The 25,005-nt window shown below is 41.9% G+C and overlaps 1 protein-coding gene across 1 annotated transcript; it reads left to right on the forward strand.

Annotated features, from left to right (window-relative positions):
- Positions 1-1,630: 1,630 nt before the first annotated feature.
- Positions 1,631-11,932, forward strand: stim2a (tromal interaction molecule 2a). Its single transcript, XM_085776545.1, has 12 exons — positions 1,631-2,459; positions 4,645-4,775; positions 6,092-6,203; positions 6,297-6,408; positions 6,537-6,652; positions 7,012-7,189; positions 8,257-8,434; positions 8,531-8,692; positions 8,871-8,971; positions 9,069-9,322; positions 9,604-9,790; positions 9,943-11,932. Exons 1-12 carry the CDS (start codon positions 2,345-2,347, stop codon positions 11,435-11,437), a joined length of 3,141 nt encoding a protein of 1,046 aa, XP_085632671.1. The 5' UTR covers positions 1,631-2,344; the 3' UTR covers positions 11,438-11,932.
- Positions 11,933-25,005: the final 13,073 nt, after the last annotated feature.

A 25,005-nucleotide genomic window follows, 5' to 3' on the forward strand; every position in this document is an offset into this window, starting at 1 on the left:
TGTTGCAGTCCAGCATCACTGAGCCTCAGTCTGATCAGCCTTTGCGTCCATTCTCTCATATATTTTTTTTTCGTACTCGGTCCACAGCAGATTAATTGGTGCAGTGAACTGCAGGTGCTTCATCTCTTGACTGGTAGAAAATGTTTCTTGTTACAGCAGGTTTGTGGACTTCTTCAGCATTACATCAAAACTGCAGTATGATCCCCACACAGTTCTCCACAAGTCTGTGAAGGTCTGAGATTCTTTATCATTTGCACAACTTATTAACAAATCAATGATTGTTTTGGTCACTGTAGTATGGATCCTCCACCTACCTTGTTAGTTTCTTTTTTGTGTCCGCATTCTCATCCGTGCCTTGCTTTGATGTCTTGCCTGGTCAAGTTACCCTCTGTGCTACTGGGTGTCAACAAGGCCAGGTGTGAGGCAGTTTAGTGCTGTCATAAGGTCAGCTGTGAGCTAGCATGCTAACACAAACCTCCTCATGTCATTAGACTGGTGGCTTCATGAGCATTTTTCCATCAGCCTTGTGTTTGGGGGCGTTAATGTCTTTGCCTACATATAATACCTTTTGTTTTTCACTGCTTCTCTCCATGTATGATATCAGCATCTTTCAGCCTGGTTCAAAACTCTGTCACACAGCAAGCGAATCAATCTGCCAGTGAAAGAATAAAATGAGCTGAAGCTCAGTGTCACTTGTGTGTATTTAGATGTCTGCTTTTTTCATAGAGTGGGGCCTTTTGGTAGTTTGCTTGATCTTGATCAACTCTTGTTGCATTGTCCCATATAGTATATAATCAAAATGCACATATAATGTATGTATACTCAAACAGGTTCTGCTAAGGCCTTGGACACTTACCACTTGGGCATGCTGTGACAGGGTAGAGGTCAAATCTGCCCCACTATTTTTAAACTGGGAGCCAGATTGCTGGAATGAAATCTGACACTTTGTTACTCTTAGTGTATGTGTGTGTGTCAGAGAGAGAGAGAGAGAGAGAGTTGTGTGGTCTGTTTGTGTCCCTCACTTTTAAATGTTTCTACTATAAATTTTAGTTTGAGACAGGTAGTGACACCATGTATACAATGGTTCCTGTTCAAATGTGTCAAAGACATCACAATCACAGGCCACATATAGACATAATCAGAAAACCAGAACAGGTGTACAGACATTTGCTAGGTCCATCCACATAGCTCGGAGATCCATGAACAGGGCTACAACTGTCAGACCCAGACAGTCAGGCCGTGACGTGACATATGACGTGCTATTCCTGGCATGGTTTTGATCCCAAGCAGCACTTCCCATAACAAAGTCAATAAGACTTTAATTGATTCTCCTCCTGAGCCAGAGCCAGTAAAGCCAGGAACAGGAGGATAGTAAATAATCTAGTCATGGTGGTTCTTGGGGTGGCTTTACCTCTCAGTATTGTGCATTATTAGCAGCTGTTCAGTTGTTCTTCTGCACTTGTTGTTGGAGATATTAAAGAACAAAATCTGCATATGGAGGTCACTGGATCAACACTGTAGCAAACACATTTTTGACCTCCATGTAGGCTACATACTGTATTTGGGTTGGAGAGCGGGGTTGGCTTAGGAAACATAATAAAGTGGTGGGGCCCCTGTTGCCAGAAGGAGAGAGAGAGAGAGAGAGAGACTCAGTTCGGCGCAAGGACGTCACAGCTCGACGTCTCTGTTGGGAAACGACTGACAGAAGAGACAACAGAGAACTGGATAAGTGCGATCATCTGGCTTATTAAGAGACCACCAGTCGACCCAAAACAGACAAGTGGACTCGAGGAACAGAGAAGGCGAGTGTTCCCAGAGGAGGATTATAAACCGATGTTTTCTTCATAATCGACCTGACTTGCTCTCCTGCGCTTTTTTAAGTCCTGAGATCTGCTGTACGTGTAGTTATAACTGCGGATTGATAATAAGGATGGATCACCCTCGGGTCTGTTTTTTCTGATGTTTCTATCTGACAGCCTATGGACTTTTCATAGCGAAGCGTGGCGTTTCTTTGGATATCCACTTTGGGGAACTTTTACGCACAGCCATTGTGTTTGGATGACTTTGCAAATCATCAAAGCAAAGTGTTTTGAAACTTTTTTGTGCGCTGTTCTAAAGTTCAGGCTGCACACTGCAGGCTGTCTGATTTAATTTCTCAAGTGAATCATCAGTATCACATCTCGCTTCTTGGCTGTACCAGTAATAGCAACACAGATCGCCTAACGCTTTGCGCAGACTGACACCGGTGCCTCCTTAACTAGGGGTTGGTGCCGAATAAATTATTTTCCCATTTGTTTTGAGGAATTTCCCCAACTCTGGACGACAGTATTACCCGTCACCTGCAATGCTGCCTCTGTCCCCTCTGTTGCTGCTCCTTTTCCCAGCTGCGGTCTTTGTGGCCGCGCAAGACCTCCATGGTTTCACCCTCCCCGGTGGGGGCGCAGGCTTCGACCCAACAGGTAGGCCCAAGTGCTGACTGATGCACCTAGCCAACATAAGACAAACCTCTGTAGAATAGTAACGCTGCACACTGGCTGGCACCACATCAGTCCAGTTTGCACATCTCAAGTCTGAGCATAACAGTTTTATAAGGTTTGTAAGTGTTTTATAAGGTTTGGTTTGTTTTTAAGTTAATTAATTAATTGATACTGAATGATGGAGTGAACTGCCTCATTTTAAAACACTGTGATTCAACAGGTTCAACTCATCCAACAGCTAATTACAATCTCAGAACACTGTAAAAAGAAAATATTTCTAAAAGAAATGTTATTTATGGGTAGCAAACATCCTTTTTGTCCTTTATGTCAAACAAAACATTTGATGTAACTGAATCTTGCACCACTTCACCAGCAGATATATATTTTTTATTGACTTCCTGGAGCTATTTCAATTTTATGCCCATCACAACACTTTCAGCTCACCTGTGGAAAAGGTGAAACTCGGGTTGTATGGGGAGTTCCCCCAGTGACATATATACACACACACACACTGTTCAAAGGGCGTTTGCAAACACCATTGATATGTGATAGCCCATCCAGCTGAGAAGTCTCCTCTCTAATAAGAAATACAACTTTCATCATCAGCCAGGGGATCAGTGTCACTGCTCCGTACATTTGTGTTACAGTCCCCTTGCTGTGGGAAACAGAAGATAAACATGGATCACTCTAACAGATATAGGCCTATATCCCAAATGTTTTCATGTTTTTCAGTATACTGGCAATGTGAAATAAAACAATAGATGGTCAATAATCTGAACTATTGATTGTCATACCAAATAATTACGTTTACAAGAAAATAAAGCTCAACTAAAGCAGTAAACAAAGAAACAGTCATTGTACTGTAGATTGTCCCATCCCCTTAATTTCTGTGTTTTCTTACTGCTTCTATAGAAACCCCCTGAGCATGCCTGATGCTTATCTCATAGTATGATCATTTTGCAGGATAATCTACTACTAGACCATCTTTGCAAGAGGATTTGCACCACATACAAATTATGACTACTTCTGAGATAAATGCCAATATTTATCAATTTCTTTTCTTCCAAAATTCAAATTTTATCATACTTTTATTCTTCTCTCCATTGAAGGCATAGTGGCTAGTGTTTTTTGAGACTGGCTATGATTATAGATTTAATTTCAGGCATTTGACCCCCAAGTCCCTTGAGATCCCTGGAGCACCAAAACTCTCAAGTCACAGAGACAAAAATGGGCTCTGACTCACTAGACTGACAGATGACGGAAATCTGTGCGTCATCTTCCCTTGCATTACTGTTCCTGTACTGCTCTTACAGCTGGAACACATCGTATAGTTTAAAGCCTATAACAACTGTTGATTTGTCATGGTGGCTTATTGTCCAGAGAATTCTCAATGCTGTGGGACCAAGTACATCCAGTACACATTGTCTGCAAAAGTCTGCCAATTTTAGCGCATGTGATTCATGGTTTGACTGACTATTATTATTAGGCTATACAAACAAATAACTCCACAAGAGTAACTATGAGAAGTGCATTAGTGCCCTGCTTGCAGATATTAGACATTGGGCTTTGGTATGATGACAATCTTGAGAAACAAGAAGGTTAGTCTGTATTGTCTTTTTTTCTGTGAGAAACATGGATTGAGATTCACTTCTGTTCTTGGAAACAGCAGTTGACAAAACAATTTTACATCATGACCCTATGAAAAGCTCATGAATGGATCTTGAAATGAGATTGTTCTCTTGTGTTAATATGACAACTGTATGTGGATAGAAATAGCTGTACTTTGCAGACAATTTAGGGGCATTTAAACTTTAATTGATAGAAAGTCCTGCAAAATACATTTAAATAATAAATAAATCATTTTTTGACACAAACTATAGTGTAAGAGAAACCATGGCCATTGATTTATTGGGTTTTTTTGTGAAAATTTAAAAACGTTGGACAGACAGAGCAGATTGAGATTTGATGATCACACTCTATGAATTCACTGCATGAGCCAAAAGTACGTCATTTTCTCAGTACTAAGCAGATGTGATTAGCTTTTCTTGTGAACATGCACAAAATTGATGGATCCCTGTAACTGATACAGTGAGATGGATTGATGAACAGTTTCGATTCCTCCAATTAAGTAATAATTCATAAAATGTAACTGACTTCTTGACCCTAGACCCCTGCATTGTGGTGTATCCACCATGCATGAGCGAGGCAGATCGCTTCAGTCTGGAGGCCCTGCGGAGCATCCATCAGATGATGGACGATGACCAGGATGGAGGGATTGAGGTGGAGGAGAGTCTTGAGGTAGGACTCGCTCATCATCAAATGTTAAACCTATCTTCTTGCTGTAAATCCCAGCACTTATATGTTCTTGCATGCAGGAAAGTAGAAAGGGTAAAGCAGTGCAACAACAGGTGCCTTGGCTGGTGGTAGAGTCAAATGCTACTTCAAGGATAGCAACAGTATAACTTTTGCTTTTGGCTCAGTGACAAAATTGGTTTGGACTAAAAGAATACTGGAACATTGGTGACCTTCACAGATATAATTAAGAGTGTAACTCATCTTAACGTTTCCTTACATCACCTTCTCATATTCTTTAGAAACATCTGGAAACAAAGGAGAGAAGACCTGTGTATCAAAATTCTTTTTTAAAATTCTTTAATTGCATGAATTTTATTTAAAAAAAAAAAAAAAAAAAAAAAAAAATATATATATATATATATATATATATATATAAAAGAAAAAAAAATATATATATAGGATTTTATTGATATATATATATATATATATATATATATATATATATATATATATATATATATATATATATCAATAAAATCCTTCATACCACAAATTATGTTGCAAAGAAAAGCATGATGACCAAAACTCAAAGTAGCAACTGCATCATCAACACTAACATATTCACTCAGTTGTATAAAAAAAGTAATCAGTCTGATCTCTGCAGATTGTACTGTGCATGTTTAAAACCATGAACATAAAAACATGTTCATGCATATGTGCAAATGTGATTTGTGTGTTCTTTTGTGCTCAGTTTAATATTTCAGCGTAAATAGTATCTAGAGTAGAGAAGTATTTTGTCCAGCGAGACGGCAAGTCGCTAGTTGGATGTGACATTGATAGTAAACCCAGAATTCCAGAATGCCTTTGCCTTCCAGAACGCAGCGCAGGGATACAGTATCCAGGGGCTCAGGTTGCGGTTGCCATAGAAATGTCCGGGAGGGGCCTGGGCTCATCAGAACACAGCCCTCAGATTCCTCTAGCCATCATATGAAGCCTCCGTTTACAGCCAAGAACACATTCCAAGACAGCAGTAACACACAACCACATATACACAACCACTAAAGTTTGCAATACACACTCTGCTCCTGGATACTTTTGCATCCACTCTAAATAAATACAATCCCAAAACACACACTCATTATTCCTAGATTGAAATCCAAGGACATAACATGCTGCAATACCCAACCAATTTATTTTGGATGTGGAGGCTGTGAGTTTATGCTCGTCCAATGTTGTGTGCTGGTGACACGTAACCTGGCTTTTGGCTCAAATTTGTGGTTGAAATTCTTCTTTATTCATGCAACACTTCATTTATGCAGTTCATCATTGAAGACATGAAGCTGCAGCAGACCAACAAGCACAGCAACCTGCACAGAGAAGATCAGCACATCACGGTTGAGGAACTCTGGAGGGGCTGGAAGTCATCTGAAGGTGTGTGCATCTGCATTATTTTTTCATTTGATTTTTCCTGAAGTGTCAAGCTCCACTTTGCCTGACTTTTTATTTCCTTGTTTCAATTTCCAGTCCATAATTGGACTCAAGATGACGTGCTTCGCTGGCTGAAGGAGTTTGTTGAGTTGCCACAGTATGAGAGGAACTTTAAAGACTTTAAGGTCAATGGAAACACACTCCCCAGGTGAGAATAGCCAATGATGATACGTCAGTCAACCAAGACTGACTTCTCTGTTGTGTGCTGTTGTCAAAGCAAGTCACTGTCATAACAAGTCAGTTGAGCTGAACACTGTCTGTGACATCTGTGTGCAGGATTGCAGCTAATGAGCCTTCATTCCTGAGTGTCCATCTGAGGGTTCAGGACCAGAGAGACAAACAGAAGCTCAACATTAAAGCTCTGGACGTAGTTCTGTTTGGGCCGCCAACACGTAAGAACGTGCTAAGCCTCTTGAGAATATCTGTTCCTGTCCTGCCTACTGGCCTTTTTACTTTACATACAAATATTTGATGGGCAGTAACTGGTATGCCTTCCGTGTACTGTGTCTCTCAGGAAGTGCCAATTAAATTTTAAAAAGAGTTTACATTTTTTGACAAATAGAATAGTTAACATCATAAGAAACATTTTTAGTGCACACATGCACACTCTTGTATGGGAGTTTTAAGAGGCTAAAACATTTTGTCAATGAAAATCTGCATGATATGCTTATGGCTTATTCCATGATGCTCCACGTTTTGAATCATTTATGATACATTCACCATTAATAATTGTCTGTCCACTCCACTACAGGTCCCCCTCATAATTACATGAAGGATCTGCTGCTAATTGTGTCAGTGGTGATGGGAGTTGGAGGCTGCTGGTTTGCACAGGCTCAGAACAAAGCCAGTAAAGTCCACATATCCAAGATGATGAAAGATTTGGAAAGTCTCCAGAGTGCTGAACAGAGTCTCATTGATCTACAGGAACAGTGAGTATTTAGTAGTTCTTCTTTGTCTGTCACTTGATGTACATTAACTAAATAACTTTGTTTTAAATGGATACTTAAGGTTTGATGTGGGATTATGTTAGGTAGTCAGGCATAGTCTATAAATTACCTGCATTATCTTAGCATTATCAGTTAGGGCATCCAACTGGGTGTACCAGCAGACTAGCAGTGGTATGTATTGCTGTGCATGATGTGATTTAGTCTCTTTTACCAGCTGAAACAATCCAGTTATTTATGCTGATGTAGAATTTTATGTGGTTTATCTTCCCATGAACCAGCACTTTCCTTTTGCACTCGCTGGGCTCTAATTTTGTGGCGCAGCGCAAGGTGGCACAGTGGTAATTTCGTCTGGCATAACACCAGAATGTCAGGCACATTTCGATGCAATAAATAATCACAACAACCACTATTCAATGCAACTATCTGAACCAGCACATATATCTATATCAATTGTCCCGTCACATCTGTTGACAGATCAAAGGCGTTTGTCATGTGTAATGGAAACTAGCCAGACAGTGAGTATATACAGTATATATAATTTCAAGGAAAAGAGAAAAAGAGAGGCGCTCGGCAACGCATGGTATTTGTTTATGTTGTGATCTGTGCACACTACTCATCTTTGTTACACTGGGTTTAATTATAGGTTATTAAATATGAGTGTCTTTATTAGTGGTGCTTTATCAGTCTGTGGAGGTCTGTTTGTGTTACCATATATTCTGCCACTGTGAGCTTGGACCTTCCGGACCAAAACACAGGTTTCCTCCCTAGAAAAGAGGCGGGACAGAGGAGTACCTGGACACATCCCGTTGGCCTGCGCCAGGTCTACAAAATTAGAGCCCACTGAGCTGTATAGTGCTGATTCTCTCAGCTGACCTGATGGTGACAGCATAATACAAAAGGAATACTATACACTTGAAATACACCAGAATTATTTCTGGTGGCCTTGCAACAGCTGTCTCGTTGGTGGTCCCAGTCAGATCTCTGTAGGTACTGGGAGCGTACTGACCAGAAATGTATTGACTATGCATGCATTCATTTCACATTCTCAGACTGGAGCAAGCCCAGGAAGAGAAGCGTAATGTTGCAGAGGAGAAACAGAATCTGGAGGAGAAGATGCGGGATGAGATCATGGGGGCACAGGAGGAAGCACACCGTCTGCACAAGCTGAGGCAGGGAGCTGTCACTGAGCTTAGCCGCCTCCGATATGCAGAGGAAGAGCTTGAACAGGTATACCATACAAATAACTTTGTATTTGCTGTGACAGCTATTTTGCACCAATTCTTGACAGTGATGTCTACCATTTGTCTGATGGCATCCTTTTAGGTACGCGGGGCACTGAAGCAGGCAGAGAAGGACATGCAGGCTACCTGGAATGCCTCAGAGGCTCTCCAGCAGTGGCTACAGCTGACACATGAGGTAGAGGTCCAGTACTACAATGTCAAGAAGCACAGCGCAGAACTACAGCTAGCCACTGCTAAAGAAGAGGTAATGCATGAGGAAGAAAAGAAACAACCAAAAGAATACATATACTTGAAAAATATGAATCAACATTTATTTATCTTTTTCTTAATCTCATAGTTGTTTATGGTTATGTCACTGGTGATAATGGATCTGATCTCTTCTCAATTACCCTCTTCCTGTTGATTGACCTACTTACTTGCAGGCAGAGAGGATTAAGAAGAAGAGGAGTTCTGTGCTGGGGACTCTCCATGTTGCCCACAGTTCCTCTCTAGACCAGGTTGACCACAAAATCCTGGAGGCAAAGTAAGTCATAAGTGTAGATTGTGCAAATGTGTCTGCTCCAGTAAATATGTAAAAGGTAATGTTTGTGAAACTCTGAAACACTCTGTGTCTCCCAAAGGAATGCCTTGTCTGAAGTAACAGCCTGTCTGCGGGAGCGTCTCCATCGATGGCAGCAGATTGAGCGCCTCTGTTGCTTCCCCATAATCAGGAATCCTGGCTTAGCAAATCTCACTACGCAGCTTTACACAGACCCTGTTACCCTGGGTTTGCCCCGAGTGCCCCAGCCACCTTGTTCATACCATAGCTCTTTACATAGCTCTATTGAAGATCTTTTGGAGGAGTCTGCTTCTCCCATCTTGACACAGATGCCAGGTAAATAACAGGAAATGTGATTTTTATGTATATTTTTGATCCCCATTTCTGTACACGGTGTTCAGTCCTGTGTCTGTTGGAGTCATGGCAGTTAATTAACATGGATGTTTGTGGCTGACTAGAATATTGGCATACAGTAGTTTACCAGTTCAATCACCAAACTTCTAGAAACACATAACATAATTTGGTGGTATTACCACACATTTAAGGTACCGTTATGGACATGTTATATAGACTCGTTTTTGTTGATTAGTTCATTTTTTGCTGTCTTCCAATTCCAGCTCTACCGATAAAGCCTTCTCCTCGAACACGTGGATCCAACATATGTCGGCCACGTCGCCCTGGTGTCATTGCTCAGCCACCAGCTGCCATAATCTCACCAGACCCTGATCTTCTCATCCCCATTCGAGCCCCTTACCCTTGCTTTGATGAGGAAGAGGAGCTCATCTTAAAAACTTTGAAGAAGCAGTACGTCAGCTTGCCCACAATTTTTCATGGCTTTTAATGGTTTTTACACAGTTTCAACACCTGCATTGAGCCACTTTGTTCATTCCTAATTCCTTCTTTCCTTCTTTGTTTCTTCCCCCCTTTATTCTTCCTTTCCTTTCTTTCACTCATAGAGACTCACAAGAGTTGTACTCAGACACTGATTATATGACTTCACCTCCTCTCAGCAAAATCTTGCATAGTCCCACTGTTGATTCTTCCTCTCAAAAGCTCTATCACAATGACACTGAGCTGCTTGCGGACAGCTCCAATACAAAGCCTTTGAGTAAAGAAGTGGAAGCTGTTTTTGAATTGCCAATTCGTAAAGTTTCCATAGAAGGACTTGAAGCTTCTGTGCTGGATACATCTTTAGAATCCCCTTCTTTGAAGATGTCCAAAGAAGAGTCTTTGATAGAGGCTGCGTCAAGAAAGATATCCCGAGACAGGATGGAAGTACCCATGGATGTTACAGTTAGAAAGGGGCTTTCAAGTGAGCTTGATACAGAATTTGCATCCAGGAAAGTAGAGAGGGATTTGAAAGGGGATTTGATGGACACTGCTACAAGGAATATATATAGAGAAAGAGGCGAGTTACCTCTGGATGTGAGAAAGATCCTTTGGAATGAACTAGAAACATCAACAGATACATCAAAGGAAGATATCAAGAAGGCACCAAGGAAGATATCAAGAGGTATGATGGGAGGTTCAGTAGACAGTGCCTCAAGAATGATGATGCGAGATGATGCCGAGCATCTATTTGATTCAGTATCCAGAAGGGTTACAAGAGAATCAATGGGGATGTCCTTAGACGCAGGTTCTAGAAAGCTTCCATGGAATAAAGCAGAATGCCAGCTTGATTCTTCTGTGAGGGCATTAGCAAAGGACAAAATGGTTGAGAACATAAGAGCACCACCAAGAAGGATATCTAGAGAGGAGATGGAGTATAGTGCAGATACTGCTTCTCTGAAGATGATACCCAGAGAGAAATTTGATGCACTCCAAGATATGTCGCCATCTGCAGAGAAGCAAGAGTTTTGTTTGGAACCATCAACAAATAGAAAAATATTGAGAGATGAGCTTGAGACATCTGCTGGTTCCCTAAGAAGGAGAATACCAAGAATGCCAAGAGAAGATACTGACAGTTCCACAAACAATCCCATGGAAAGAAATTGGGATAGAGCTGATGTTCCAATGGAAATACATAAACAATTAACAATGAGGGAGGAGTTAGGAGCAACTGAAACAAGTTCATCTCCAGGTCGAATTGGACAGCCAGATCTTATGGTGACCTCCCAGGGGCATTGGAGCTCTTCATCAGACCTTTTCACCATGGGCCCATTGAGCCAGCTTGTGTATGATGGAATCCTTGAGAAGTCCACGGCAACAACTGCAACCAGCCTCTCTGCCTCAGCACCGAACCTGCCTCACAGCAGGCTGCAATCAGAGATGGAGAAACCTGTGCCACCACCAAGGGCTCGCCCCCCATCTCCTGCATCACCACTTGAGACTGGAGATGAGAAAACCAAGGATAAGGAAAAGAGTAAGAGATCCATGAAGCTGAAAAATCTTTTTAAAAAGAAACATGAATCAACTGCAGAGAAGCATCAAAGTGGCCTACAGAAACTCTGACAATCAGCCAGTAATGTTTTCTTTTTGTTAACATTTTATTGAACCAAACAAGTTTCAGAGCCTCATTGAGATATTAATGGTCCCATCAGTTTGCACTGATAGAATCATGATACAGGTATGATGGTTAAGAACATATAGTACCTTTGGGCACATAGTTGCACACGTATGTAAGGAGATCAATGTGAGGCTCAGTAGGGGATTTTTACTAACTTATTTTATATTTTAAGATTATTTCTTTAATAAGTCTTATGGAGACATATGGTTGATACCATATATTATTTTAGATTTTAGATGCTTTGCCTATGGTTGAAGGATTAAATGATATTTCAACAGATGCTGCTCTTCTGTACAACAGGAGCAATGCTTGAATTCAAACCTACAATTAAGACATTAATGCAGCAGAAAATGAAAACATTCTGTTCTGAGAGAAATTTGATCAGTGATGGCTCAATAACATATTTCCCCCCTGATCTTTATTTGAATCCTGTCTATGATGAAGGAAAGTCTGGTCTGACATTTTTGTTAATAAAATCAGTAAGGCAATTGAAAAGCCCTGAAAAACTGTTTTATAATTCAGTTTTGTACTTGGAGTATGATCCTATAGGATCATATGAATCCTATGTGAAGACCATATTTAGAAGAGTTTTGATTATATCACTTGAAAGATTTCTGTATTTTTGATTTTTTTTTTCTCTTTGTGGGATTCAGCTGAAAAAGTATAACGTCAATATTTACATCAATCAGGTGGAAATGTCTGTATCAGTCAGGTTTTATAAACATTTGAATCCAAATCTGATTAGTTATAAGGGTTTTAGCCAATAAATTATCAAACAATACAGTAGTGCTTAAGCAGATTAGCAAAAATATTTTTTGAGGTTTTAAGTCTCAGATTGTATTTCTCTTGACTTTACATTTTATTGTTGTTTGCATTTTGCAGGATTTAAAATATTTTTTAAAGTTTTCAGGGTCCTTAAATGTTTGACAGCTAGGTTGGTCTTTGTGCAGAAAACTTAGCATTGATAACAAAAAGCATTTCCCTTTAATGGTTTCTTATCATATTATGTATATCCCTATGCATAAAGAGGTCTTGGACATGGTTTTAGCCAGCCTCTTTTAATCTAAAGCATAATTTAATGCAACCAACATCAGCACTTTTAAGGTGTGATTCACTGGCAAGATCTTGCTGAAATAGACACAAAGTAACATTTTTATTACATTGTTGCCTGAAGCAAAAGACTGTCATCACTGAAACTGTTGGCTGCCCTGTCTTTATTGATTTATTTTGTGCCCTCTACTATTCACTCATGGATACCTCAATCACAGAGTAATGCTTTTATAAAGGGCAGTGGGGCATTTTCTGACAGTTGCTGTTCCAGTAACAAACAAAGCCTTCAAGTTTGGAAATAGATCAGCCTCAACATAGCCATATTGACCCAGCATCAGACCTTATCCTGATCCTGTGGATCAGCTTGGGGAAATCCAAGATTTATAAATATTCATTCTGGCTTTGAAAAATACTCAAGAGCGGTTTACTTGCTAAAATGTGGCAAATGTGAAAATCTTATATTTTATTGCATTTAAATGCATATTTTGAATGCTTTATTTATGTTTCTGTTATCGTTTACAGACAGAGTCAGTACATTGACTATTTTTTTTTAATTTAAATGAAAAAATGTAGCTTTTAATTGATTTTAAAGTTGTTCGTTGGAAAGTTATTTTCATGTCTTTAATTTTTGTGTTTGAGTGTTGAGTGTACTTAATGTATGCCCCCCTCCACCCCCCACCCCCACCACATTGTCTTAGATGTTGACATCTGCTGAATTTTAGAATGAAAATATGATTTCTTTTAGGCAGTTGTTTTTTATTGCTATGGTTATGGTTTATTAACAACTGGCGAAGGAGGAAATAAACAATGTAAAAAAGAGGAAAAGAAGATGTTGTGCATTGTTCTACAATACCAATCACCCTCATTTTTATCTATAAATTATTTCAGTCAACATTGATGTTGTTTTCGTTTTGATTATCTGATCATTTAGACTTAGATGTTTGAATAGAACAGCTTTGTAGCTACTGTTGAGGACCCTGTTATCCCAGCACAGTGTCAATTAAAGAAGAACAGTATAGTTTGTGCTGTTTGACCAACTATTTTGGTGCTGTGCCCTATTTTTCCACTAGAGGTCAGATTGGAAGAGTCACTTGGAGAGTCTGACACCACATTTCTTCCACTTTCATTTACCAACAACATAGTTGAGTTCAATTTATTCAATTTCAGAAAAGCAGATCTGTAAAGCAGACTCATTCTTTACACCAAATGAAACACATGAGAAACACAATAGTTAAAATGAGGACCAACTGGACAATTAACAACAAAAAAATTCAGACTGGCCTGTAATTGAAATTTTCATTTGGATTTTTTTCCTTATAGAGCATCTAACGTTTTGAAACAGTGACAAGTAAAGAATCAATCACAGTGAGAAGTAATTCAGTTCACATTTATATTACCTGATGGTTAATAATGAGTAAAAAAAAAAAATCCATGATAAACAAAGTAAATTTAAAACTGTGAAAATGTTGGTTAGCATTGTCACCTGGTTGATCATGGACCTGATAATAAATCATCCCTAAGCATGGTCTCACAATGCCTTGCACTCTTCTTAATTTCTACTTGAAGGAAGCAAGTCAGTCTGTCTAGTCAGCCTTAACACGGTACACAACTTGTGTTAAACACACATCTTCATGTCCTCTAGTGTTTGGTGTTCTGTGATGAACTTCCCTGCGGTGGCCCTGAAGTGCAAATCACAACGGCAAATCAGAAAACACAACAACAAATTAAAAAACGCAACAACAAATCACAAAACACAACAGCAAATCAGAAAACACAACAACAAATCAGTGAACACAAAGGCAAAACAAAAAACACAACACATGAGTTGATTGTTTGAAAATACAATGGTCTGCACTGACTTATACCTTCCTTCCTAAATGCTTTAAATGCAGCGTGATTCCAGAAGTTTAAAACTACTTTGAGAAGCTAGGTCTGAGTAGGTGAAAAGTTTTTAAACACATCTCACGTCCGACGGTGCCCTGTTAACTTGAACGCATACTCACCTGGCAGAAACAGAGGTAACTTCATGACCTCACCTCCCTCGGACCACTGCGACTTCAAGTGAACGTTTCTTGTAGGCCTACGCCAATAAATGTGTATGTTTGCGTTTTGTAAGATCTGTAGAGAACTCCAAACCAAGCCCCGACCCGTTCCATCAAACGAGATCAGCTGACTCCACTTGACGCTAATTCAAGCCTCACCTCCAAGCCCACACCAGTCGAGTGCCGAAAATATCATGAAATGGCCCAAAGCAAAGGGAACGAACGCACTGAAGCTTCTCCACAGCAGACTAATGGCTTATGGAGATTTATGATTAATATAGTAGGCCTACTGTACAAGAAGAAAAGGAAACACTGCTCTAAATGGATCGTCTGTTAAAACAGTGCAAACTACTAAAATGACTCTGTATAGTAAAAGCTGTAGCTACTACCCTGGGCCGTAAAGTATACCCCCGCATACCGTGGGGGCCCCGGCCCCCGCCCCGCCCGTAAAGCCGGGTTGCCACCAAATCAACTGTCCTTTTTTTTTTTTTTTTTTTACACCGCAACATAGGGTTCATGTCATGATAACTTATGTATTTTGACTATTCAAACTTCCACAGTCCATAGTTCTCTTTGTTTGATATTTCAAAGACTTTTGGTTAAATAACCATGGACAGCTCCTAGACAGGATCGTTCTGCTGTCACAGCAAACAGACGTCGCCGTCGTCCTCCATGCAGCGAGTCTGGGTTCAACCCCCCCTCCTCAGCGGGGGTGGGGTCGGCATGGGGGTGATCGCGGGGCCGCATTGTCCGTCTCTCTTTTTTCGATCCGCTCGTCAGCTCCAAACTCGCTCGTCTGCACCTCGATTACGGACCACAGTGTGGTTTAACACACAGCATCATTTGACTCAGGTGAAGGAATAACAACAGTCTCGGTACAGATCAGTGGAGACGCTGGCGGGGTGGGGGTGGGGGGGTGGCGGTGGAGAAGAGGGCCAAAGGGGGCAAGCTCACGGCAAAGGTGCAGCAGCTGTTGGGAGAGCTGAACCAAATGGCTCCCCATCGCGGACAGGAACCGCCAGCATCAGGGGCCAGCCCCTGGATCTCAGGGACGTGTACTTTCACGTACCTATCGCACCCCATCACCAGCAGTTCCTGAGGTTCGCCTTCTCGTGGCAGCACTATCAATTCAGGGTGCTGCCCTTCGGGCCGGAGCCATTGCAGCAGGTCACCTACCTGGGGATGGAGCTGGACACCGCAGACATGAAGGCCTGTCTGTCTTCTTCAAGGGTAAGCAACATCTTAGACTCTCTTGTCTGTTTCAGGAGGGGCAAGGTGGTCTTCTACCGACAGGTGTTACAAGGCAAGGCAAGGCAAGGCAAGGCAAGGCAAGGCAATTTTATTTGTATAGCCCGTTTTTACAAACAGTTTGTCTCAAAGGGCTTTACATGGCATCAACTGGTGGGCAAGGTGACAGTGGCCGCAGCAGTGGTCCTGCTAGGCCTGCTGAAGCTGTGCCCCCTCCAGAGGTGGACGCCAAGCGCCACAGGCTGAGGAGGGTCAGGGTGACACGGTGATGGAGGTGTGTCCTGGCCCTGGCCCCATGGTCCCAACGGGCTTTTTTGTCCACAGGGATGCTTATGGGCTCCATCCTGTCCCGCAAGGAGGTTGTGATGGTAGATGTTTGCCCCAAGGGCTGGGGGGCTGTCTGGCAGAGGTTGACCGCACAGGGGTGGTGGTCTCCCCAGGACAGCACCCTGCACATCAATGTACTGGAGTTGCGGGCCATAAGGCTTGCACTGGAGCCTCCTGTTCCTCCCCCAGCACCTTTGCCCGATTCTACTGCGTCAACGTGGCTGCCCCCTCTCTGCAGTCTGAGTCCTAAGGTGAGTTTGGTGTGTTCCTTGTTCCTTGTCATCCAGTGCTTAAAGCACTGTCTCTGATGGTCAGGAGGGATGAAATAGAACGAGAGTTACTGATGTAACTACGGTTCTATGAATCCCGGATGACCACATCTTGGTGTGTTTGCGAGAAGATTTCAGTGGTTCCACCCGTTGCATGTGCGAGACGGAGATATCCAGTCTCCGCATCGTCTCCGGCAGTCATCCGGGATTCATAGAACCTGATACCCCTTTCCCACTGGTCAAAAAACCCATTTAAACCCGCTAACAATCGGCTTTTGGTGGCAGTGGGAAAGGCGCACCGAGCCACGTCGACCCGCGTCGACGCGGGTCAAACGACATGGCAAGCGATGCGGGTTAAAATCGCCTTTAATCGGCTCTGCTCCGATCGGCTTGCAGTCGGAACGCCAGACCCGGGTCAACTCGCTAATTTACGTGATGACGCTGAGCGTTACGTGATGCCACGTTATTGCACCGGTCGCGTCTCGTATCACGTACAAAACAAAGCTCTGCTCCGCTCATTCGAGACTGGGATCAAAAGATCAAACAACACTGACCAAAAACGATTGAAAAAAACGAAAAGAAGCGACAGTCTGTTTAACTGACGTGTTGGGGGGTTACACCCCGCCTTTCCGAAGCCCCGCCTCTCCGACAATAGACTTCCATTCATCGTAATAGCGGGGTTTTCTATTTTTTCTAAAGACCCGCTATTCCGAAAAGGCTATTGGGGGAAACCCCCAGTGCGCAGTGCGCATTGATCCTTTTTTCCTTTTTGGGGTCGAAACGGATCATGTGCACAATTAACTGCAAAACAAGCAAATACTTCATATTAATGACATATAATGTTCATTATGCTTCTAGCCTGTCTAGCCTCTACCTGGTCTTTTTACTAAACTTAACCAACTCCTTTCTTCATTGCCTAAGCCCAACCAAAGCATCTCCCTCAGTCAGCTGTCAGCGCGAGCGGCGGCTGCAGCAGCCTCACGCCCCTGTGAGCTGAAACTGGGTTCAGCTGCACTCGAGCGGGGGGGGGGGGGGGGGGGGGGTGTATTTCTATTACCGTGTGGGAGATCTCCAACAACGGAGTTCACAGACAAGCCACAAAGCAGAATGTAAACAACGTCACGCGGTTCAGTACCTTGGACTGCGGGGGGGAGGGTGTCGGAACAGCGGTGTTTCGAAGTGGAGGTGTGTCGGAATGGAGAGCTGTCCCCATGTTGGGGCCGCGGCAGACTCGCTGTCCTCCGTGGTCCTGGTGCTCCAGGTCAGCCAGATGCCTCGTCTGCCTCGGCGGACGGACACTCCACGGCGGGCGGCTGTGGCATGACACCGCGGATGAGAGCGGGGCGACTGGTTTATGCTCTGTCTGACTCCGCAGCGGGGGGTCAGACTCGGCTCATTTTGGTCAATGGGAAAGGGGCCAAATGCCGATTGTTAGCAGGTCGACCCGCGTTTAAAAAACCTGCGTCGACCCGCTAATTTTAGTGGGAAAACGGCTATCACGGCTATAACTCTTGTTTTTCCTTGAAAGAGTGATTCTATTGTTGTTTTCTTTGAAAGAGTGTTTTTTTTGTTATATTCGTTTTAACTCGAAAGAGTGATTTTTAGTTTGCGCCTTGCCAAAATAAACTAATTTTGAAACTGAGTTTGAGTTGTACATTTGGGTTCTGACACCAGTCTTGTCAGCGTTTTCTGATTTGCCGTTGTTTTTTTCTGTTTTGTTGTTGTATTTTCTGATTTGTTGTTGTGTTTTCCGATTTGCCATTGTGATTTTCACTTCAGGGTCATATATATGAGAAAGATTTATACACAGGATAAAAATTATCAGTTTAAATTACCTGGTTATCTCTGCCTATAGACCTCCTGCTGTCAGATCCGTTCCTGTCAGTTTGATGTTCTTTAGCTGCAGGAATGAACACATAAGACACAATACTTTTAGGGAGAAGAAATTGTCTTAAGTTTCATTAACATCTGATAAATAACAAAATGATAATGAATTCTGTAGATAAGAGAATGGAAAAAAATCCACAGTAATAAATGATTCTCAACAAAAATATGTAAAGATAAGATAATACTCAGTGAATTGAGAAAATAAGGGCTGGGTTTAGTGCACAGCAGGTACCTTTTCGCTGACAAAGGTGATAAAACAAGAGAGAAAGGGCAGAGGAGAGAACAGGAACAGCTGGACACAGAGAGGACAGCAGTGTCCAGCATACACCGCAGTCTTGTGGAGTCTCACACAGAGGAGGTTGATCAGAGTCTATATCAAAAACAAAGTTTAGAGCTTGTCAAACTGCCGTTCCATTTTTGTGTGTGCATGTTTCCAGTATTTTAAAAATAAAATAAGGGTGTGTTATGTGAAAACTGATAATTCACAAGCATGGATGTACTGATAACAGTTGCATTTGAATTACTGTAGGTCTTGGAAAAAAAGAAAATTAAATTTTTGAAAAGAACATTTTAAAGTAAATATTTCTTCACACTTATATTCTAAACCCTGCTTTAATATCTCAATGGCATCTTCATTTTATAACAATTTTAATGACATACAGTATTAGGTACAGACAGTATTGTATTGGGAAATGTGCTATGGCTCACATCTATGATGATCAGTTTGTGAAACAGTGAAAGTAACTGTACTGATAATTTACAGATAAAAATAACTTAGATCAGAGTACTTACAAAGCTGGATCCTCGTTGTGACTTTGCCATATGTGTAATTACTTATATGAACTCTGGTCCGATCAGCCGCACAGTAGTAGAGACCCTCATCGGACTCAGTGATGTTCACGATCAGTAGGTCATAGGAGTCAGAGGAATCATTTCTCACAAATTGAAAATGATGGTCAAAATTACTGGGAACATTGGAATCACTGCGTTCCAGCTTCAGAACAAGAGATGGTTGGTACTCGTGAGAACAGTTCCTGTACCACACTATTTTTGCTCCACCTGATTTTTTGCAGTCACAGTAAAGAGTGATGTTGTCTCCAGGTCTGACTTTAACCTCAGTCGCTGATCCAGAGGTCCATTCATGACCCAAAACAACAACTTCTGAAATACAAACACAATTACAAAAGCAGGTTAACATGTGACCAGTGTGATGGGATCTCACATTACATCAAATAGGCTACCTGCTAAGCATTTAACATACAAAATCTGCTGTGTGAATTCATTAGGACAATTCAATTACATTTCAAAAAGTTTCGCAAAACAATTACCTAAGAGACTAAGCAGAAATAGATGCAGCATGATCACGTATAATGGCAACATGAAATTGGAAGACAACAATGTACGTGTTCCTCACAGATGGCCCTTATAACCTGCGCAAACATTGCCATTAAAGGAGACGTTACAGCCGATTGGTGAGTTGAATGGAACATTTTCTTCTGTGGTTGATCTCTGTGGTTGTGACACTTGACACTTGTTGATATTGTGATTGCTGAGAGAATTTAACATTAGGGGAGACTGGGGACAGTTGCAACACTTTTCACATTTTTCTCAATTACTCAGAGACTATTTGGACAATCGGTAACACTACATAATACGGCCCGCGACTTAGAGCGTACTGCTCTCTTTCCGCGTAGGTTGCCTCTTATTTCACACAAGTACCAAGTAACTGCGGCTCACTTCCCCCCCTGTTTCCCCCGTGCATTTACAGTGTAACTAGGCTGCGTCTTAGCGCGTAACTCCGGTTAACTTACATCCTGCTTTACACCAACTTCCACACAAGTACAGAGTAACTCTCGCTCACTTGCCTCACGGTTTTACAGTATAACTAGGCTGCGTCTTAGCGCGTAACTCCGGTTAACTTACATCCTGCTTTACACCAACTTCCACACAAGTACAGGTAAGTCTCGCTCACTTGCCTCACGGTTTTACAGGCTGCGTCTTAGCGCGTAACTCCGGTTAACTTACATCCTGCTTTACACCAACTTCCACACAAGTACAGAGTAAGTCTCGCTCACTTGCCTCACGGTTTTACAGTATAACTAGGCTGCGTCTTAGCACGTAACTCCTGTCCTACTTTACACCAAATTACACAGTAACTCTCGCTCACCCCGCCAATAATTTCCCCGCATTTTACAGTATAACTAGGCTGTGTCTTAGAGCGTAACTCCCGTACAATTACGTGCTACTTTGCCCGGACTTACAGTGTAACTCCTGGTCATTTCCCACCAATGATTTTAACCTATATTAGAAATTAAATAGTATACTGTACAATATGAGCACAATTGTTACAATCCATTTTTTTTATTGTCAGCAGGAAAATTTCACCTCTATTCCAGAGATTTATTATTCATTAATTAATTGTATGGTTTGGAATACTGAGAAATGGTATAGAGCATGGAAATTGGTCAATAACAGGCTGGCTGGTAGCAAACTTACCTCTCTAAAATGCACATCAATGAAAGTCTAGTTCTGTCATCCAAGGGCAAAACACAAACTACATCCACAATAATGAATCATTCAGAGATAGAAAATGTTTTTATTATTTATTCTTTATTAAACAGAAAACACATGACACATCCATGATCATTCATAAACTTTAATGCAAGTAGATCTTAATTTCCCTGTATGTGAGCACTGTTATCCTGTCCTTAGTATGCAAATACACTGTAGTTGTCCTGGAGTTACCCAGTAACTACAAGGTAGCGGGCTGTATTATAAAGTATTCTTTGTTATTCCCTCCTTAGTGTGCAAATACATTGTAATTGTCCTGCAACTACAATATAGTTGTCCTGGAGTTACCCAGTAACTACAAGGTAGCGGGCTGTTATAAAGTATTCTTTGTTATTCCCTCCTTAGTGTGCAAATACACTGTAATTGTCCTGCAACTACAATGTAGTTGTCCTGGAGTTACCTAGTAAATACAAGGTATAGCGGGCTGTATTATAAAGTATTCTTTGTTATTCCCTCCTTAGTGTGCAAATACACTGTAATTGTCCTGCAACTACAATGTAGTTGTCCTGGAGTTACCCAGTAACTACAAGGTAGCGGGCTGTATTATAAAGTATTCTTTTTGTTGTTGTTGACACTTCAGTTAGTTTTGTCTTTGTATTACTGTACTTTCAGATGATGTTATCTCGTGAAACAAACTGTGTTCTAACTTACTGGTTCTACTTAGACAGTAGTATACAGCTGTAGTAGAAGGTACTGGGTAACTCCAGGACAACTACAGTGTAGTTGCACACTAAGGAGGGAATAACAAAGAATACTTTATAATACAGCCCACTACCTTGTAGTTACTGGGTAACTCCAGGACAACTACATTGTAGTTGCAGGACAATTACAGTGTATTTGCACACTAAGGAGGGAATAACAAAGAATACTTTATAGCCCGCTACGTTGTATTTACTGGGTAACTCCAGGACAACTACAATGTAGTTGCAGGACAATTACAGTGTATTTGCACACTAAGGAGGGAATAACAAAGAATACTTTATAATACAGCCCGCTACCTTGTAGTTACTGGGTAACTCCAGGACAACTACATTGTAGTCGCAGGACAATTACAGTGTATTTGCACACTAAGGAGGGAATAACAAAGAATACTTTATAATACAGCCTGGCCTGCTACCTTGTAGTTACTGGGTAACTCCAGGACAACTACAGTGTATTTGCACACTAAGGACAGGATAACAGTACTCACTTAACAGGGAAATTAAGATCTACTTGCATTAAAGTTTATGAATGATCATGGATGTGGATGTGTCATGTGTTTTCTGTTTAATAAAGAATAAATAATAAAAACGTTTTCTATCTCTGAATGATTCATTATTGTGGATGTATTATTGTATAGTTTGTGTTTTGCTCTTGGATGACAGAACTAGACTTTCATAGATGTGCATTTTAGAGAGGTAAGTTTGCTACCAGCCAGCCTGTTATTGACCAATTCCCATGCTCTATACCCATTTCTCAGTATTCCAAACCGTACAATTAATGAATGAATAATACATCTCTGGAATAGAGGTGAAATTTTCCTGCTGACAATAAAAAAAAATGGATTGTAACAATTGTGCTCATATTGTACAGTAGACCAGAGGTCTTCAACAGGGGGTCCGCGACCCCTAGGGGGTCCGCGGAGGTACTGCAGGGGGGTCGCGAAAGTTTTGGTTGAGGGAAAAAAAATATGAAAAAAGATATGTAAGTTATGGAAAAAAGATCCATTGTGAATATAAGGGTGTTCCCTGCTGCTGAACATCGGATTTTTACATAAAAGTCCTTTGTTTTCCTATAATATAGGTGTCAGGCGAGACTTTGTATTGTATCTGATACAAACACGGCGCACCGTCTCTCTCTCTCTCTCTCTCTCTCTCTCGCTCACTCCCCCGCACCCCCCTCTAAAATTATGGGATTATATCACTGACATATAAAATCAGCCTAGTTACACTGTAAATGCACAGGGGAAACGGGGGGAAGTGAGCCGCAGTTACTCGGTACTTGTGTGAAATAAGGGGCAACCTACGCGGAAAGAGAGCGGTAGGTACGCTCTAAGTCGCAGGCCGTATTATGTAGTGTTACCGGACAAACTTTGATAGATTAAACATGCACGTGTCTGCTAATTGACCTATGGCTAAGCCACGCCCCCAAACACGATGAACCAATCACAGTGCACATAGCTAGCCCATACACTCGGACATTCTCTGCTCCCATGTCCATTGAAATGCATTGCAGTTAGTCAGTTTTCATTCGTTTTTATATGTTTTTTCTTGACATTTTAAGTTTAAAATGGTCAAACGGTGTGCATGGGGTACATGCAACTCCGACACTAGGTATCCCGAGAGGCTGGGCGACGGGGTGGATTTTTTTAACCTTTTCCCAAGCCACATCTCAACCAAGAGAAGTGTCTGCTCTGGATAAACTTGTGTAGACCACTACACCAACTACACGTGGATAAACTTAACAAGGATGTCTACATCTGTTCTAAGTTAAAGTGAAATTCCGGCGTAAGTGTAAACCATGGTCAAACACACCGTAACACCAAGTTAGACCCCCCCTCGAGAGATCAATTTGCCCGACCGCTACATTCACGAGATCCACCAACTTCAGCAAATACCGCAATATCGCCACACACGGCGCTCTCCGGATCCACTGTCTGACCGCAACCAAAACGCCACCATTTGCCCAAAATAATGCTCAGAACTGCACCAAATGTCATCAATAGTACACACAGGGTCCCAGCACGTAGAACGAGTTGTCAAACATCTGCTAGCTTTGCCTGTTTTCTTTAGCAAGGAGATGCAACTCAACTCACCTACTTCTCCTCCGGGAGCCGCTCGTTGGTGAGGAAGCCCTGACGAGTCGATCACCGAGTGCACCGGAGTTCCGCAGCAAATGCTCATTTGCGCCTATATCGTGGCCAGCACTCGATAATAATAGTTATAAAGTGATATGCAAGATAAAAAAAAAAAAAAACTCTGATTGTATTTCCATGAGGTAATTGTTGATTGAGCTGCGGAACTCCGGTGCACTCGATGATCGACTCGTCAGGGCTTCCTCACCAACGAGCGGCTCCCGGAGGAGAAGTAGGTGAGTTGAGTTGCATCTCCTTGCTAAAGAAAACAGGCAAAGCTAGCAGATGTTTGACAACTCGTACTACGTGCTGGGACCCTGTGTGTACTATTGATGACATTTGGTGCAGTTCTGAGCATTATTTTGGGCAAATGGTGGCGTTTTGGTTGCGGTCAGACAGTGGATCCGGAGAGCGCCGTGTGTGGCGATATTGCGGTATTTGCTGAAGTTGGTGGATCTCGTGAATGTAGCGGTCGGGCAAATTGATCTCTCGAGGGGGGGTCTAACTTGGTGTTACGGTGTGTTTGACCATGGTTTACACTTACGCCAGAATTTCACTTTAAGTCAACAACGTATTTGAGGCAACATATTGTGAGAGATGTTTGGATGTTAGCCAGTATCACAACTAAGCATAAAGCCCGCTAGCTTAATGCTAACGTATAATGCAAAACCCCACAGACAGGCTAACAGAAGTTAGCCCGTCACTATCGGCGTTTCGCGGCAAACGGCAGCCATAGCAGTAAAGTTAAGTTAAGTTTTGGTGACTTCGAGATGATATTTAATCTTTCTGTCTCCAAAAACCATCAATTGCCTCCTGTGAAATGTCTCTTACTGTGACAGCTGCCATAGCGTCTGTCACTGAATGTTGTCCGAGTGAGTGGAGGGGGCGGGGCTTAGCCATAGGTCAATTAGCCATGCCATTTAAAGATGGTTACATATGACATATATTATTCACAATTCTGTCAGGACTACTTTGTCAAAATAATATTTAATTACTTGCACAAGTTTTATATGGTGGTATGATACTGTTCTGGGACCTGCTGCTCTTCCATGCGCTTGCGTGGAAAGCCTGAGACAGGAAGAGCACACCTTCCTACCATTCATGAGCAATCATGAACGGCATAAGCAGAGAGCGCAACAGCAAAGAAAACCCAGACAGAGCAGAGCAACCAACAAGATACAATGATATGGTTCATAACAGATGACGGGAGGAGCTGGGGTGGAGGTGGGTTGCAAAAAAAGCTAGCAGAGGAAGCAGCAGCAAGGGAGGTGACATCGGGCTAGAGC

This window comes from Trachurus japonicus, chromosome 1, assembly GCF_045865225.1.
Source record: "Trachurus japonicus isolate A0001 chromosome 1, Traja_1.0".
Taxonomy (NCBI): Eukaryota; Metazoa; Chordata; class Actinopteri; order Carangiformes; family Carangidae; genus Trachurus; species Trachurus japonicus.